This window comes from Rutidosis leptorrhynchoides, chromosome 3, assembly GCF_046630445.1.
Source record: "Rutidosis leptorrhynchoides isolate AG116_Rl617_1_P2 chromosome 3, CSIRO_AGI_Rlap_v1, whole genome shotgun sequence".
Taxonomy (NCBI): domain Eukaryota; kingdom Viridiplantae; phylum Streptophyta; class Magnoliopsida; order Asterales; family Asteraceae; genus Rutidosis; species Rutidosis leptorrhynchoides.
Genome location: NC_092335.1, coordinates 179788501 through 179808269, shown reverse-complemented (window position 1 = coordinate 179808269; position 19769 = coordinate 179788501). Strand labels below are relative to the sequence as shown.

Sequence of the window (19769 nt, the reverse complement as noted above, 5' to 3'; positions counted from 1 at the left end):
AAATTATTATATTATCATGATATTATGATATATTAATATATATTAATATGATATATATACATTTAAATGTCGTTACAACGATAATCGTTACATATATGTCTCGTTTCAAAATCCTTAAGTTAGTAGTCTTGTTTATATGTATATAACTCATTGTTAATATACTTATGGAGATACTTACTTATCATAATCTCATGTTAACCATATGTATATCCATATATATATCGTCATGTCATTTTTACAAGTTTTAACATTCGTGAATCGCCGGTCAACTTGGGTGGTCAATTGTCTATATGAAACATATTTCAATTAATCAAGTCTTAACAAGTTTGATTGCTTAACATGTTGGAAACATTTAATCATGTAAATATCAATCTCAATTAATATATATAAACATGGAAAAGTTCGAGTCACTACAATTCTTAGGTTACCAAGCAATAATAATCAGGAGAAAAATATTCATATCAATTGTGGCAATTATCACGTCCACATAATTCAATGGTGGTAATTATCACGTCCACATAATTCATTCGAGGAATATTTTTCTTGTGTCTATCTCGTCAAAAATTTATAAAAGCATTTCATGTATTCGCAGTTCAAAATGTATTTCAAAAACATTTAATAAAGCAGTTGAAAAAGTAGCGCATGTATTCTCAGTCCCAAAAATATATATAAAAAGGGAGCAAATGAAACTCACGATACGATATTTTGTAGTAAAAATATGCATACGACTGAACTAAACAATGCAGGGTTGGCCTCGGATTCACGAACCTATATCATTTATATATATTAACACATATAATGGTAATCGAACAAATTTATATATTATTAGTGATTTAATTGTTATTTTAATAAATTATATGTTTCATTAATAACTTAATTAGATATATTTATTTTTATATACTTTAAATAGATAATTAATATGTAAAAAAAATATTAATATGGTTATGTTTTATGTTATAAATATATTTTTATATAGAAAATCTTTATTTGATATATTAATAATACTAATAATACTAATAATAATAATAATAATAATAATAATAATAATAATAATAATAATAATAATAATAATAATAATAATAATAATAATAATAATAATAATAATAAAATGACTACCTTAAATGGTAAAGGCTTAAAATATAAACTGCTCCAGCCCGGGTTCCAACCCACGACCTCCTACTAACCCGTTAACGTCTTTAACCATACCTCTGTCACCTCTTTTCTGGAATAACTCGTATCTAAATCCTTTTAACCCATCAGATTACGGCCCCAATTGAAATATGGTAGCTGTGACGACCCGGAAATTTCCGACCAAATTTAAACCTAACCTTTATATGTTTCCGACACGATAAGTAGAATTTGTAATGTTGAATCTCAAAAAGTTTGGAACTACATTCATGTAATCAATTACCGTTTGACCGTGTTTGACGATTCACGAACAATTATGTGTATATAGATATGTATATATAATATATAATAACTGAAAACATTAACAAAGTATTTGATATATATGATACTTTACATGAACGTATTTGTTTCGATATATTTATCGACAGAATTAAGAGATAATATCAAATGATTGAATTATCAGATACATGATGATATGATTATGGGCCAATGTTATGAGGTCTACTGTGATTTAAGAAATCTATTCTTTTTGACAATATTCGGAAAATGGTAAAGTGATCTATAAGTAAGAATGTGGAGTGTAAATAACTTAGATGTTGGATATCGACAAGTTAAGTAACTCGACATTTTTCATTAAGATGATTTCATACGTTTATTAAACCTTTGGACTTTATCCCATGCTTCACCAACAGACTGTAATTTAAAAACTTGAAACCTATTATGAATATATATAATTCTACTTTTCTAAAATGTTTTATGATATAACGATTTAAATTAATATTAAATATATTTATACGCGTATTATACGTACATAGTTTTATACTTTTACTATACTTTAACTTTACCTTTACTTTACTTTTACTTTACTTTTACTTTACTTTAACTTTAATAATTCACTTTAATAATTCACTTTAATAATTAATACTTTAATAATTCATACTTTAATAATTCACTTTAATAATTCATACTTTAATAATTCACTTTAATAATTTATACTTTAATAATTCACTTTAATAATTCATACTTTAATAATTCACTTTAATAATTCACTTTAATAATTCATACTTTAATAATTCACTTTAATAATTCAAAAATCTATTATAAATAGAATTCAATAGGTTTCATTATTTCATAGAAACTTGAAAATATATTTCTCTAAACTCTCTCAATCGAATTACATATATATATTTACTTAGTATTATTTCAAGATATTATTAGTATACATAAAATACTACGACGGAGTTATATTCAGACGATTTCAAAATAAGTTTTCAAACAGGATAGAGCTAAGGAAATTATGGGTTATTGCTATGGAGGTTATGGGTATTGTTCGAGGGTATTGCTCGTGAGGTCAACCTAACATTTATCATTTTCATTGCGCCTACGTACTTTCCTGCAATATTGAATCAGAATATTGATACGTGAGCATTCATATCTTATTTTTTTTTATATTCATAGTGTATCCCTGACTAGTGCTCGAGTATATATGATTATGCATGTTTGTATGCTTAGTTTCGTCGTTAAATAGTTTATGATAAATCACGAATTTGATACATATGCTACTGAGATAAGGTATATGATATGCATATCGTTAAAAAGCTAAAGAAAAATTAATAACTTTTCATTTAGAAATCGTGTGGGTTCGATGAACGGATTAAAAGATATGGCCAACTGAATTATTATTAATTTTAATATTATTATTAAAACTATTATTATAATTGTTATCAGTTGATGTTATTACTAAAATTATCTTTATTACTAAAAATTAATCTTTTTATTGAAACTATCATTTTATTATTTGTATCATTATTATTATTATCAATATTATTTAATCAAGTAAATATGCGTACAAAGATATTTTTAACACACGTAATATAATTACATTAATAACACATACCACTATATTTTTATGATATCAAGTGAATTTTATAAATTTTATTACTTGAGATATATAAAAGTATATTTTTTATCATATATGAATTTAAATATAAATTTTTATTTATTAATAAATGACTTGTATTATTTAGTATAATAAGATCTGATAAATATATTTAAATATATAAAACGACTATATATAAGTTATATAATAAACATGTATAGATTTTGGAAGTCATTTTGGGTCAAGTTGACTTTTGTTGACTTTTGCATGTCGGTCTCGAGCATTAGGATTGCGATACACTACGACTTGACCTAAATTGTTAGACAGATATTGACCAACATATAAATATATATACTTAATATAGGTTCGTGAATCCGAGACAAACCCTGCACTTGTTCAATTCCATCATATACATAATTGCTACGAAATACAGTATTGTGAGTTTCATTTGCTCCCTTTTTATTTGCTTTTGCAATATATTTTTGGGCTGAGAATACATGCGCTGTTTTATAAATGTTTTACGAAATAGGCACAAGTACTAAAACTAATTCTACGTGGGTTTAAACCAGAAATATACCCTTAGCTTGGTAACATTAAACTACTTGTCTATGTACGGTAGGCGCGAATCCTAAAGATAGATCTATTGGGCCTGACAAACCCTATCCTGACTTTGGGATGCTTTAGTACTTCGAGGTTATTTTAAACACACCTGATCTGGTGTACTTTAGAGGGTAAAACATGAACGTTAAGGCTTGTTACCGGGTGCCTACAACTTATAGAATACTTTTATACACTTGCGAGTGTACATATATTTATAAACAGAAATCTTGTGGTCTATTACTATTACGAAAATGATTGATTATGATAAACTAATGAACTCACCAACCTTTTGGTTGACACTTTAAAGCATGTTTATTCTCAGGTATTAAAGAAATCTTCCGCTGTGCATTAGCTCATTTTAAGGATATTACTTGGAGTCATTCATGACATACTTTGAAAGACGTTGCATTCGAGTCGTTGAGTTCATCAAGATTAATATTAAGTCAATTATAGTTGGATATAATATGAAATGGTATACATGCCGTCAATTATAGATGTAAAGAAAGTTTGTCTTTTAAAAACGAATGCAATGTTTGTAAAACGTATCGTATAGAGGTCAAATATCTCGCGATGTAATCAACTATTGTGAATCGTTTATAATGTATATGAACGGGTCCTTTCAGTAGCCCAACAGAAAAACCTAAGTTGGGTATCGGCCCAATTATCAAAATAAAAACTCGCGGCCCAATCCTCAATCCCATATCATAACCGGCCTAAATTTTAGGTTTAGAGGACATGACGGTTTAGTTTTTTTGCAGCTTCTTTCGGTCTAAAGGAATTCAGAAGCAGGAACAACTTGACAATGGCAGATCGACGATTTATAGAAGCCTTCGATGATGTTGGGTGACCGGAGTATGAACAGACTAGCAGCCATCACTTGGTCTTCATCGATACCATATTCACAGTATCATCCACCTCCATCTTCCATTGTCATCTTCATCATCGCTCATCGTCATCCCTCATCAATCGATCACTAAATTGGTCATTCAATTGATTTAAGTAAGTAATCGATTCATTAATTATTCAATTAATTTCTTCATCCCTCTATATGTATTCTTTACTCATATTTGATTGAACAAGAGTAGTAAATAATGGTATTATTTGTGGATTTGATGAGGTCCTTGGTTAACAACAGGTTCGTACATCATCAGGTTAAAGAGAAACGACAGTAGCAGTTTGTTGTAATCAAGATGATAGTCGAACCAAGTTGTCGATTGATGGTGGGTTGTTTGATCAGAAAAACAATTGCAGGTGATCGTTCTGGTTATGATTTTGGTTATGTTTATGGTCTTAGAACAAAAAGCAAGAGTAGCATCAGCTCACTAATTTGGTATTGTTAATCTTCAATTAGTAACAACAATAAAGAGTAATCGAGTAGTGGAGATAGCAGTAGCATAAAACAGTCGAACATTATCTTTATTTTTTTTCTTTTGTTCACAGTTTAAAGAAGAAAAAATAGTATGATTACTGCAGGGGCTTAAGGTAACGGTTTCATTGTTATTGTTGCAGGTTCTTGGACCAAAAACAACAGCCTATTTTGCTGTGTTGTACAGGAAAACGGAACAGAAATAGAGTAGATGAGTAGTTTAGTTGATGGTTATTGTGTAGGTGTTATCATGAAGAAGAGGGTGGCGTGGTTAAGTGGAAGAGATTTGTGTTTCTAGAGTGATGATTATGGTTGTTTTTGGTGGTGATTTGCAACGGGCTAAAGTAAAACAGACAGTGAAAGCTGTAGCAATATTGCATTCGAATAGCAAGTGTAATAAGGGCTTGATAGGTTTGTGCAGGTCATGAAAAGAAAGAGAGAGGGGAAGAAAAGGTGGTTATCATCCTGATGGTTCACTGTTACGGCAGCAACATGAAATGGTGGTTGTAGTGTTGGAAGATGGTGGTGATAAAGTGGTGATCGTGTAGATATTAATGAAATAGAAAACAAAAAGTCAAGTGGTGGTGGTTGTTTTTAAATTGGTGGTGCTCGATGGTTGTTCTGGGATGGTCATGGGTGAGGACTTACAGCAGGTGGCTGTGTTGGTGATTAAATGGGTAGTCGATGGTTGGTTGAGAGTGGTATAGGGTGGAAGAGGAATCCGATGGTTGTGGAAGTGGTGGATAGTTTTGTAGTGTTGCAAGTATGTCTTGTGTGTGTACATATATAATCATAATATAATTGAAATGAAGCAAAAGTGATCAATAGATATTGAAGTTTGTATAGTGTAAATCAATTAATCAACTAAAGGGACGGGTAAATTGGTGTGGGGTTTGAGTAAGCATATAATATAGATGGATATGATATAAAGTAGTAGTGACACAGTAAACTTAAATTATGATTGTGGTTCTCATTATTGGTAATGAGAATAAGTATTGTGGAGTTGGTAGTATGAATGGAATTGATTATGATAGGAAACAGAAGGTTACTCGTGAATATGTAAAGTAATAATAATCATATAATAATAATGATAACTTTCAAGTGCATGCAATGTATGTAGATAATGTATGTAAAGAATAAAGACGATGTCTGCTTTATTTAAGACTTCGGAATTGTGGGTTTCACAAATGTTGTGAAGACAAGTGAGCATGGTCTACAAGAATGAACACAAGTAATACGGAGTAGAAGGAAAATGAGTGTATCAAAGCTTTTTAACTGGTCCTAATTAAACATTTAACTTTTCTTAGACCAAAAGATAATATCACGGATAAAAGTTTTACTAATATCGCTCAAAAGAGAAGTATAATATGTATATATATTATTTATAAATATCTACAATAAGAAAGTGGAAATCAATGATATTGATTGTGATAAGAATAGAAATAGATGCAGTGGTTGGGTAGTGGGTGATATATTATGCACATATATGTATACATATAATCGAATGATTCATCAAGTCAATAAACAAACATTGATTCCATATATATAGTTCAAAAATTTTAAGACTCAACATTACAGACTTTGCTTATCGTGTCGGAAATCATATAATAAGATTATGTTTAAATTTGGTCGGAAATTTCCGGGTCGTCACATTTATGCCCATTGGAGCGGCGCGCCACCTTTTGGAGCAGCGCGCCACCTTTTGGAGCAGCGCTCCAGACCTCTTTTTGCTGAATCTGAGCTGAAAACTCACTAAAATCACATGTTTTCGAACCAAACTCGAATCAAACCAATCCCTTTTACTTGCTTTCATATAAAATCACTAAAAACCATCAAATATCTTCAAAATTCATCTCCTTGGTCTTAGAACTCGAACTTTCACAACTCTTATCAAAATATCACCAAATCGTATCCAAAAGGACCAAAATGTACCCGATATCGCTAAGGAAAACGCGTATGAAGTATGCGATATCAGTTACCCATCACCGCCTTGGCACCACCAAACCTGTTCAAAGAGTAAATCTTCACGTATCCACCATCTCACCTATCCCTACCTCCTACCCTCTTGCGTTTAAAGATCCTAACTGACCGAAGAGTATAATGCATTAATTAATAATGGCACTTGGACACTTGTGCCACACCCATCGGACACAAACATAGTTCGCTCCATGTGGCTCTTCAAGCACAAGTTTAATGCTGATGGCACCCTCAATAGGTATAAGGCTCGATTGGTTGCTGTAATGACCCGGAATTTTCTGACCAAATTATACTTATGAGATTAATATTTACATAAATTAAACCATACCAACATGATAAGCAATCCAAATTGTTGAGACTTTTGTTTTTGAAAAGAGTTTTACACAACGTTTGACTGTCCAATATGACCGATGATATCACGAACTATATAACATACGATAATTATACGTTTGTGAATATATATGTATTTATATATATTTAACATGATCTAAGGATGGTTTAACATCTCATTGTGTACTAATGACAATGAGTTATAAGTATATTTTGAAACTACTAACTTAAGTTTTCAAAACGATAACTATACGTAACATTCTTTGATATATATACTTATAATCTATAATGCTTATACATGTATCGTATATATAATGTATTTAATCAGTTTTACGGACTTAAATACATAAAAAATATAAGTATATTCACAAAAGATAGCTATATTTGAATTCTCGTTCCATTTCCTCAAGATTTCTATACGTATATCTAGGGTATATGTACCCGTATCATACCCAGCTTCTATACGTATTTACTATTGGTATATACACATCAAATCAACATCCTAATCAACATTATTACTTCCCTAGATATGAGGTAACTAGAATTTGTCAAGTAGTATGAATTATTAGTAAGAAAACAAAATTAGGAATCCTTTTCTTTCTTTATAAACTAAAAACGTTTTTATAAATGAACACCATTTCTTCACTCTATTTTCTCATACCTACACCCTCATTTCTCTCTCAAAATACTCCTAACTTCATACTTGATCATCTCCAAGCATTTTCCACATCATTTAGCTTCAATTACAAGCCTTAAACACCATAAGAAAACTCTTTCAAGAACATATCAAAATAACCACCCATTTGAAGAAGTTTACTTCCAACCTTTTGATCTAACTCCATCACTCTTTGATTCCAAGATTATTTCTTATCTTTTGCAGTAACTTTGTCCAAGTAACTTGAGGTAGTAACCTTGTTCATAATCTTATTCAATTCATATTCATATAGCTATCTTATTTTGTGGTATAAAATTTTAATAACAAGAACATAGTTTGAATGATTTCAAACTTGTTCGCAAACTAAATAGATCCTTCTAACTTGACTTTTAAAACACTTCAAGACCTGTAATATATCATAATGATATGCTAACCTAACAAGATATAACTTGGTTTTACAAAGAACATCTTAAAAACTGAATCTACGTCGTCGGAGTGCAACCGGGGGCTGTTTTGGATTGGATAATTAAAAACCATCTTGAACTTTGAATTGGAAGTTCATGTTCTAGAAAAATGATATTTATTATGAATATGTTAACACATAAAAATTTCATGGTTTAACTAAAAGTGTAAGTATTTTTAGAAAAATGATCATTAAATGTTGTTTTTATGATAGAAAATGATCACTTTCATAAGTTTCACCAAAGTTTGACCTATAACCTATGATTTTGAATACAAACTAAGGTATTTTCAGTTCATATTCTTAAAATTTGACTCGATCCAAGGAAGTGGCAAGTTGAACCAACAAAAACGGAGTTGTAATGAAGAAACTACGACTAAAACAAGATTGGGTATCCGAACCTAGTTTAGCTACGAAAATATTTGGAGAAAAAGTAAATTAATCATATCTTTTCTAATTAATATGATATTTTATATATAACTACTTATGATTTGATTTTATATATTTCAGGACCACCCGTAAACAACACGAGAAGATTAATCATAAGACCTCATGATTGTACGCAACACGTCATTTGACAACACGGTACTTTATGTACGCAACACGTCATTTGACAACATGGTACCATGGGTCGAGATTAATTCTGATCAATACGAATATGATGGGGTCTTTATTTATTTTATTTAAGCAACTAATTGTGGACCACTAACATCGGACTGCTAACTACGGACTAAGAAAATATTAAAAGTATTAAAAGTATATATATGTAACGATTACTTAAAAAGAAAATATGTTGATATATTATATATAGGGTTAGGTTCGTGATATCTATCGGAGACCAAGTCGAATTAAATACCTTCAAGGCAAAAGTGAGTTTCATTTGCTCCCTTTTTAATTGCTTTCGCAATATATATTTTTGGACTGAGAATACATGCGCTGCTTTTATAAATGTTTACAAAATAGACACAAGTACTTAAAAATATATTCTACGTTGAGTTGTACCACTGGCATATTTCCCTGTAGCTTGGTAACTACTATTTACATGGGTATTGTAAACGCGAATCCTGTTGATAGATCTATCGGGCTTGACAGCCCCAACCGGACTGGACGACCAGTATTCAACGGTTGCACAGTACTTCGTTTTGGTGACTACACTTGGTACGATGTAGTGAGATTTCATAATAAAGGGAATATGCGACGTTGATTAAATGTTAAGTATGGTTACCAAGTGCTCAACCACTTAGAATGCTTTACATACACTTGCGAGTGTATTATGTTTATGATTATGAAATCTTGTGGTCTATTAACATATTGAAATGATTGTTATGATAAACCTATGAACTCACCAACCTTTTGGTTGACACTTTAAAGCATGTTTATTCTCAGGTACGAATTAAGTCTTCCGCTGTGTATTTGCTCAATATAAGGACATTACTTGGAGCCGATCATCGCAATGGGACCAAATGTTGATGACTTCGTCCAGGTGGATTAGGATGGGTCCTTTCAGTTGGTATCAGAGCGGTGGTCGTAGCGAACCAGGTCTTGCATTAGTGTGTCTAATTAGTAGTTGTTAGGATGCATTAATGAGTCTGGACTTCGACCGTGTCTACATGTCAAATGTTTTGCTTATCATTTCTAGTCGGAAATCATCTGCTTATCATCCTTAGGAAATTACATGCTTATCATTCATAAGTCTAGACACGTTTTACTGCATTTACTGCATTGATAGTGTATAGACGATTTCTTATCTTAGCATATCTGTTATTACGAACTTTGACTGATATCTTTTCAAAGATTCTCCGTAATTTACGGGATTTTGGTATTATATATACATATGTAAATTATGTATTGAAGAGTACCAAATCTAACTCCTATAATCTATTCCATACCAAAAATTCATTTTCCCCATTATACATGATGGATTCCGCATCTAGTTCGAATTCTTCAGATTTCGACAGTTATGCCGATATGGATTTCCATTCGGGCTCCGAAAGCAGCGTCACCGGAATGAATCAACCAATTTCCCATCATCTATTCTGGATGAATTGGGGATGGGTTCGTAATATACTAAATCACTGGAGACAAGAAGAAGGTGATCCATTCCATCCACCAAATTCCCCTCTTGGCGATGAACCTGAAGCACTTACCGGCGAACCTATTCGAAACACCATTTTCTCTCTCATTTCTAGAGTATCTCGTTACGATTATATACTATCCTATATTACAAATCTTGTTCATTCGCTCGATCCAACCGCCAATCATCCTGGTGTACTAACAGAAGTTAACGAACTTCGCGCTCGCGTGACGGCTTTGGAGAACATGGTGCAAAGGTTGCAAACACCAGTAGCAGCACCAGCAGCATAATTAGCACCCCCATCAATACCATCCACAATACCATAATCACCACTAACAAACAACATCCGCATCACACGTCTCGACATCATAATCTGTCCCACAAACATCAACATCATACGCACCATAGATACCAAGGAGTACCAACAATAATGAACGATGAAGTATTGATCCATAACTTCATTGATATTCTGCGAAGAATATGTGGTCTCAAAAAGTTTTAGAGATTTCTTATTCTAGCTCAAACCGAAAAGCAAATGAGATTAATATCATATTAACTCATTAAATTCATGATTTCATCTGAAGAAAATATATATGTATATATGTTTTCATAAAGATTGTAATTAAAAGTTCTTTTGTGCAAAATATTAATGGTGAAATTTTTTTTTTACTGGTAGGTAATACCCGAGGAATAATTAGATTTCATCTTAATAAGTTACATTGTACATTCGTCGAAGCTGATTCAACAGTCATTTACTATCCTACTTACAACCACCGATATACGTATCCGTTCACCGCAGAATAACCATTTTCATTCAATTTCATATTTGGATTTTGACTTCCTAGAATCCAACAAGTGGCATATGAAGAAAACATATGACAAAATAAAATCTGTTAGAAACAAACAAATTAACTATGAAAAATTTTGTTAAGAATCCATGCTAACTGTTCCAGCTAACTGTTCCTAGCTAACTAATTACATTTTATTTATCGCAGTTTATTTATAGCAATTTAATTATCGCACTTTTATTTATCGTCATTTAATTTCTGTAATTATTTTACGCACTTTAAATATCGGGACATGTATACAATGTTTTGACATATCATATCGACGCATCTATATATATTATTTGGAATCACCATAGACACTCTATATGCAGTAATGATCGAGTTCTCTATACAGGGTTGAGGTTGATTCTACAATAATATATATAGTTTGAGTTGTGATCGAGTCTGAGAGGTATACGGGTCACGACGCGTATTAATTAATTCGTATATTATATATTAAACTATATATGAATTATTGGACTGTTACTGTGGACTATCGACTGTGGACTAATGACATTGGACAATTAAAATGAATTAAAATATTGATTATAACATATGAAACTAAACATTTCTTCAAGATTGCCACTTGATTTCATCTTAAACCTCATTGTATCTCGACGATTACAATCAGCGTTCAAATCTATCATGATTCTTAAAAACACCTCAATCGAGAGGATAAACCAACCGCACTTCATCAAAAGATTGATGCATATAGTTATGCACCTGAAAAACCCTCAGAAACTAAGTAAACGTTTGACACGTATCTGTTCTAGTTCCTTTGACATTGTTATTACCGAAGATCGTTTTGCAATCCCTTTCCAAAGTAGCTAATTTTGTCACAGCTCCAGCAAGTCAACTCCGACTTTTTATCCGAAACAACTTTATTATAACCGCGATATATATGCGTACTCTTTATTGTTTCTGGGGAACCTTTTATATTCCACAATATTACCATCAGCGATTAATCATTCTAAAAACACAATTCTCCTGAAACTACCTCGGTTTGATAACCGATGACCCAGATCAGTTAACTTTGAAAATGCTGACGAAGCAGCATGTTGTAGATGATCTTAATGGCCAAAAGTTTGATGATAAAGAAAGGAGTGTTAGGAACGCTCGATAGAAAATTTAGTACCGAAAAGCGGATTATGTGAAACTGTGAAGAAAGCCGTGGACAAATCACAAAGAATAAGTTTGCCTTCAAAGAATACAAATGATTCTGTGCCTGCTGAAATCGTTAGCAAACATCTTATTTCTCATTCTAAACCTTCACAGACAAATCTTCTTCATCATCCATTGATATTAGAAATTCTAAGATATTCTCGTATGTTCTATTATAAATATCCTCCATATTTCTGGCGATATTTTTACAACTATTCTTATCTGAGATCATTTATCTCTCCGTAATATCTACAACATAAAAGAAACTGTGTTAGTTTCTAAATTCTGAAACCTTCGAGTTTAAAATATGAATGTTTTGAAGTAGTGTTGGGAACTGAAGCATGGATTAGTATAATATAATGACACTTGATCAACGTCATTATATACAGTAAGTCATGCTAAGTTTCTAATGAAGCATGATGATTCACAGTACTGTCATCATGTGCCATTTACACGACTCTTACATTCTATCTAATCTCTAAACATATCAAGAGAATATTTTTCTGGATGACTCAGTCTTCTCCAGGGTATTCTGGTAATTTAACAAATCAAAATCGTTCTATTACCATTTTCTTCTTAGAGCATTAGCTATGTTCATTCTGAATTTCATATCTACGAATTCTGGACCATTACTAGCTTGACTCGAAGTCGGGAAGAGAAAACGAAAGCATGAAGCTCCGAAAAATAATGAAGAATATAAACTTCGATAATAACCCCGAAATTACAAACCGTGAATATCGATACAGATAGCAATATAGAGACACGGGAGAATTAGAAACACTATAAACACAAGATTATAGTAGAAGTAAATAGATTCTTCTGGTAGTAGATGAAAAAGAAGAATGACAGATATAAAAGTTAGGAGTATATCAAGAATCAGAACTGGATGGAGCATGTTGATGAATGCTTTAAAGTAAGAATCAAGGGAGAAAGAATAGAAGGTGTGAGTCGTGGAAAATAAGGAAACGAAGGGGTGAATTTATAGTGAAATATCCGACAGAGCAATCGAAACAGATTATTGCATATAATCAAAGAAGATCCTGATTACCTTAATCACCAAAGAACCAAATCTTATTACGTAAGATTCTCTTTAAATCCCTTAAATCCTGAAAATCAATCATAACTACGTCATCGGTTAAGACGAATATATTTTACTCATCTCACTCTTTTACGATAGTCTCATTTATATTCTTCGCATAATCGAATCGTTTTATCTACATTACTCAATGATGATAAAACTCCATTATCACCTTATATTTGTCATGAAAACCTTCTTATTGTTATCCATAACAATCTCTATCAAATTTCGGGGACGAAATTTCTTTAACGGGTAGGTACTGTAATGACCCGGAATTTTCTGACCAAATTATACTTATGAGATTAATATTTACATAAATTAAACCATACCAACATGATAAGCAATCCAAATTGTTGAGACTTTTGTTTTTGAAAAGAGTTTTACACAACGTTTGACTGTCCAATATGACCGATGATATCACGAACTATATAACATACGATAATTATACGTTTGTGAATATATATGTATTTATATATATTTAACATGATCTAAGGATGGTTTAACATCTCATTGTGTACTAATGACAATGAGTTATAAGTATATTTTGAAACTACTAACTTAAGTTTTCAAAACGATAACTATACGTAACATTCTTTGATATATATACTTATAATCTATAATGCTTATACATGTATCGTATATATAATGTATTTAATCAGTTTTAAGGACTTAAATACATAAAAAAATATAAGTATATTCACAAAAGATAGCTATATTTGAATTCTCGTTCCATTTCCTCAAGATTTATATACGTATATCTAGGGTATATGTACCCGTATCATACCCAGCTTCTATACGTATTTACTATTGGTATATACACATCAAATCAACATCCTAATCAACATTATTACTTCCCTAGATATGAGGTAACTAGAATTTGTCAAGTAGTATGAATTATTAGTAAGAAAACAAAATTAGGAATCCTTTTCTTTCTTTATAAACTAAAAACGTTTTTATAAATGAACACCATTTCTTTACTCTATTTTCTCATACCTACACCCTCATTTCTCTCTAAAAATACTCCTAACTTCATACTTGATCATCTCCAAGCATTTTCCACATCATTTAGCTTCAATTACAAGCCTTAAACACCATAAGAAAACTCTTTCAAGAACATATCAAAATAACCACCCATTTGAAGAAGTTTACTTCCAACCTTTTGATCTAACTCCATCACTCTTTGATTCCAAGATTATTTCTTATATTTTGCAGTAACTTTGTCCAAGTAACTTGAGGTAGTAACCTTGTTCATAATCTTATTCAATTCATATTCATATAGCTATCTTATTTTGTGGTATAAAATTTTAATAACAAGAACATAGTTTGAATGATTTCAAACTTGTTCGCAAACTAAATAGATCCTTCTAACTTGACTTTTAAAACACTTCAAGACCTGTAATATATCATAATGATATGCTAACCTAACAAGATATAACTTGGTTTTACAAAGAACATCTTAAAAACTGAATCTACGTCGTCGGAGTGCAACCGGGGGCTGTTTTGGATTGGATAATTAAAAACCATCTTTAACTTTGAATTGGAAGTTCATGTTCTAGAAAAATGATATTTATTATGAATATGTTAACACATAAAAATTTCATGGTTTAACTAAAAGTGTAAGTATTTTTAGAAAAATGATCATTAAATGTTGTTTTTATGATAGAAAATGATCACTTTCATAAGTTTCACCAAAGTTTGACCTATAACCTATGATTTTGAATACAAACTAAGGTATTTTCAGTTCATATTCTTAAAATTTGACTCGATCCAAGGAAGTGGCAAGTTGAACCAACAAAAACGGAGTTGTAATGAAGAAACTACGACTAAAACAAGATTGGGTATCCGAACCTAGTTTAGCTACGAAAATATTTGGAGAAAAAGTAAATTAATCATATCTTTTCTAATTAATATGATATTTTATATATAATTACTTATGATTTGATTTTATATATTTCAGGACCACCCGTAAACAACACGAGAAGATTAATCATAAGACCTCATGATTGTACGCAACACGTCATTTGACAACACGGTACTTTATGTACGCAACACGTCATTTGACAACATGGTACCATGGGTCGAGATTAATTCTGATCAATACGAATATGATGGGGTCTTTTATTTATTTTATTTAAGCAACTAATTGTGGACCACTAACATCGGACTGCTAACTACGGACTAAGAAAATATTAAAAGTATTAAAAGTATATATATGTAACGATTACTTAAAAAGAAAATATGTTGATATATTATATATAGGGTTAGGTTCGTGATATCTATCGGAGACCAAGTCGAATTAAATACCTTCAAGGCAAAAGTGAGTTTCATTTGCTCCCTTTTTAATTGCTTTCGCAATATATATTTTTGGACTGAGAATACATGCGCTGCTTTTATAAATGTTTACAAAATAGACACAAGTACTTAAAAATATATTCTACGTTGAGTTGTACCACTGGCATATTTCCCTGTAGCTTGGTAACTACTATTTACATGGGTATTGTAAACGCGAATCCTGTTGATAGATCTATCGGGCCTGACAGCCCCAACCGGACTGGACGACCAGTATTCAACGGTTGCACAGTACTTCGTTTTGGTGACTACACTTGGTACGATGTAGTGAGATTTCATAATAAAGGGAATATGCGACGTTGATTAAATGTTAAGTATGGTTACCAAGTGCTCAACCACTTAGAATGCTTTACATACACTTGCGAGTGTATTATGTTTATGATTATGAAATCTTGTGGTCTATTAACATATTGAAATGATTGTTATGATAAACCTATGAACTCACCAACCTTTTGGTTGACACTTTAAAGCATGTTTATTCTCAGGTACGAATTAAGTCTTCCGCTCTGCATTTGCTCAATATAAGGACATTACTTGGAGCCGATCATCGCAATGGGACCAAATGTTGATGACTTCGTCCAGGTGGATTAGGATGGGTCCTTTCAGTTGCTAATGGTCGCAGACAACAGGTTGGTATAGATTGTGATGAGACATTTAGCCCGGTGGTTAAACCAGCCACCATTCGGACTGTTCTCAGCCTTGCCATTTCTAGACACTGGCCAGTTCATCAGCTGGATATCAAGAATGCTTTCCTTCATGGCCACCTCACTGAGACTGTATACATGCATCAGCCTCCAGGTTTTCGTGATCCATCTCGACCTGATCATGTGTGTCTTCTGCAGAAATCCCTTTACGGATTGAAGCAGGCCCCTCGTGCATGGTACCAGAGATTTGCTGGATACGCCCAGCGTGTCGGTTTTCAGCAGAGTCGTTGTGACACGTCTCTTTTTATTTACAGACAGGGTACTCAGACTGCCTATCTTCTTTTATATGTCGACGACATCATCCTCACTGCCTCTTCGAAAGATTTTCTTCAGCAGATTATTACATCTCTTAATCAGGAGTTCTCCATGACAGATCTGGGGTCCTCTGAATTATTTTCTGGCTATTTCAGTCACTTGCAACTCTTCGGGAATGTTTCTTTCGCAGAAAAAGTATGCCACTGAAATTCTCGAACGTGCGGATATGGTAGGGTGCCATCCATGTAGGACCCCCGTTGAAACCAGTTCCAAGCTGAGCTCTTCCGGCCCTCCGGTTTGTAATCCGACATTGTATCGTAGCCTCGCCAGGGCACTTTAGTATCTCACATTCATGAGGCCTGACATCGCTTATGCAGTTCAGCAGATATGCCTCTTCATGCATGACCCTCGAGAGCAGCATCTCTCCGCACTCAAGCGAATTCTCCGGTATGTTCAGGGCACCCTAGACCTTGGCCTCCAGCTATTCGCATCGTCCACCTTGTCTTTGACTGCCTACTCCGATGCTGACTGGGCTGGCTGTCCCAGTACTCGCCGCTCGACATTCGGATATTGTGTCTTCTTGGGTAATAATCTTCTCTCTTGGTCCTCGAAGCGTCAGTTGACTCCGTCTTGATCTAGTGCTGAGGCGGAATACCGTGGGGTTGCTAATGCCGTTGCTGAAACATGTTGGCTTCGTAACTTGCTTCGAGAGCTTCATTGTCCATTATTTTCTGCCACTCTCGTGTATTGTGACAACGTCAGTGCTGTCTACATGTCCGGTAATCCAGTTCAGCATCAACGGACGAAACACATAGAGATTAACATACATTTCGTTCGAGACCTTGTGACAAAAGGACAGGTTCGCGTCCTTCATGTCCCATCGTGATATCAGTATGCCGACATCTTCACCAAAGGACTCCCTCCTGTTCTGTTTGATGAGTTCCGGTCCAGTTTGAGCGTCCGTGATACTCCCGCTCCAACTGCGGGGGGCTGTTAGCCGATCCATTTAAGGGCCTGTGAGCCCACATTCTAGTACATTATTTATATTGGGCCTGCGTGCCAGCTAGATTTAGGTTATCTGCCTATTTAATTGATTGTATGTACGCTGTTGAGCAGATATGAAATACAAAGTTACAAATCACGTTTACAATCATATCACTAATTACTAACTAAAAGTTCATAACACAAAATTTAATCCTTATGAATGTTAGTGCATAAATTATTACATTTGTGTGCACTTAAGCGTTGTTCTATCTATTTTAATATTTTACAAGTTGCATTTTTTGTTTAAAATTGAAATTGTTGCATATATTAATAAAGAGTGATTTAGTTTCTTGCAGTTTCTTGCAGTTTGGCTTATTTACTTTTATGTATATATCATTTTAACAGTAAGGTGGTCACACAGCAGTAGTATGTTGCATCTTGATTATTTTTAGGTACAAGGCATCGAAACCGTGACAAAATACGATACAAATGCTCAGGAATTCATCATTAATACTCCCTGTGAATCTGCTCAGAAGTATTGGATTGGAGGTGTAGCTAATGTAGGGTTGTTTTTTTTTTTTTTTTTGGGCGAAAAAATAATTTAAAATAAAAATAATCTGATGATCTATTTTAATTTACATACCCTTCTATTTGCATGTATAAAGCCATATTTTTAGCTTTCTGTTGACAAACTGATACAATATTACTTGATGTTTCTAGCATGCTACACATACAGTAGTTTTTTCACAACTTGAAATCAATGGTGTGAATCAAGGAGTGCATGCATTTATAGCACAGATCAGAGAAGAAAACGGAAAAATATGTCAAAATGTTCATATTGCAGATTGTGGCCATAAAATTGGTTCGAATGGTGTTGACAATGGTCGAATCTGGTACGAATTGAACTTCATAGAGAACATACAATATTTTTCTGCGGATATATATATATATATATATATATATATATATATATATATATATATATATATATATATATATATATATATATATATATATATATATATATATATACCATGGTTGAAATGTTTCAGGTTTGACAATCTACGTGTACCAAGAGAGAACATGTTAAATTCAGTTGCTGATGTGTCACCCGACGGGCAGTATCTGAGTGCGATAAAAGATCCACTTCAGGTTATTTTTATTTTCTTTTTCTTTTTATACCCCATTTGTATTTCTTTAATTATTTCTTATATTATACTCCGTATAAATCCTGCACTTGAATTCAGAGATTTGCAGCCTTTATGGCTCCCCTGACGTCTGGCCGTGTACATATTGCAGCGATCTCAATGAACATTGCGAAGGTACAAAAAGTTACTATCAAAATTTGCTAGCCATATCTTATTATGCCCCGAGAACCATAAATTTGGCTTAACTTCCCTGTAATTATGATTTAGTGTTTGTTTATGCACTTCAGAAAGGTTTAGCGACTGCAGTAAGGTACTGTCTCTCAAAGCGAACGTTTTCTGTTAAACCGAATGAACGTGAAGTTCTTTTGCTTGATTATCCAAGTCATCAAAGACGCCTTTTACCTCTTCTAGCAAAGACGTAAGTACCTTAAAATTACATGTTGTAAATTTGAACAACACACGAAAAGAAAATTGAAATTGAAGAACAAGATTGAATCAACTATTATTGAATTGTATGAGAATGAGTTACAAATGGATTAAATTGAAATCGGTAAAGATTACTCAGCTTTATAACTAGCTACAGTGATAACAACCATAACGACCTTTTTACACATCTGATGCCAACTTTACAAACTTGGCAGAAACAGTCCCTGAATTCTACAAGACTTGGCAATAACAACCCTACCAAACTTAATAAGAATCTCCACCTTTATTCTAAGTCTTCATTAGTTAATAAATCACTAATTTTCAAAATCTTCAAACACTTCTCAAACTTAATCTGTAACGACCCAACT

At 32.6% G+C, this 19769-nt stretch overlaps 1 protein-coding gene across 1 annotated transcript; it reads left to right on the top strand.

Annotated features, from left to right (window-relative positions):
• The first annotated feature begins 17195 nt into the window (after window positions 1-17195).
• Window positions 17196-19397, top strand: LOC139900664 (acyl-coenzyme A oxidase 3, peroxisomal-like). Its single transcript, XM_071883426.1, has 7 exons — window positions 17196-17290; window positions 17483-17702; window positions 18280-18387; window positions 18548-18720; window positions 18880-18979; window positions 19075-19149; window positions 19263-19397. Exons 1-7 carry the CDS (start codon window positions 17196-17198, stop codon window positions 19395-19397), a joined length of 906 nt encoding a protein of 301 aa, XP_071739527.1.
• The last annotated feature ends 372 nt before the right edge of the window (window positions 19398-19769 follow it).

Bases quoted from the DNA above. Each gene is read 5' to 3' on its own strand.
- LOC139900664 (XM_071883426.1), top strand. From the start codon at position 17,196: ATGAGGCCTGACATCGCTTATGCAGTTCAGCAGATATGCCTCTTCATG. The intron at 18,388-18,547 runs GTAGGGTTGTTT...TGATGTTTCTAG, and splicing joins GGATTGGAGGTGTAGCTAAT to CATGCTACACATACAGTAGT. The intron at 18,980-19,074 runs GTTATTTTTATT...ACTTGAATTCAG, and splicing joins CGATAAAAGATCCACTTCAG to AGATTTGCAGCCTTTATGGC.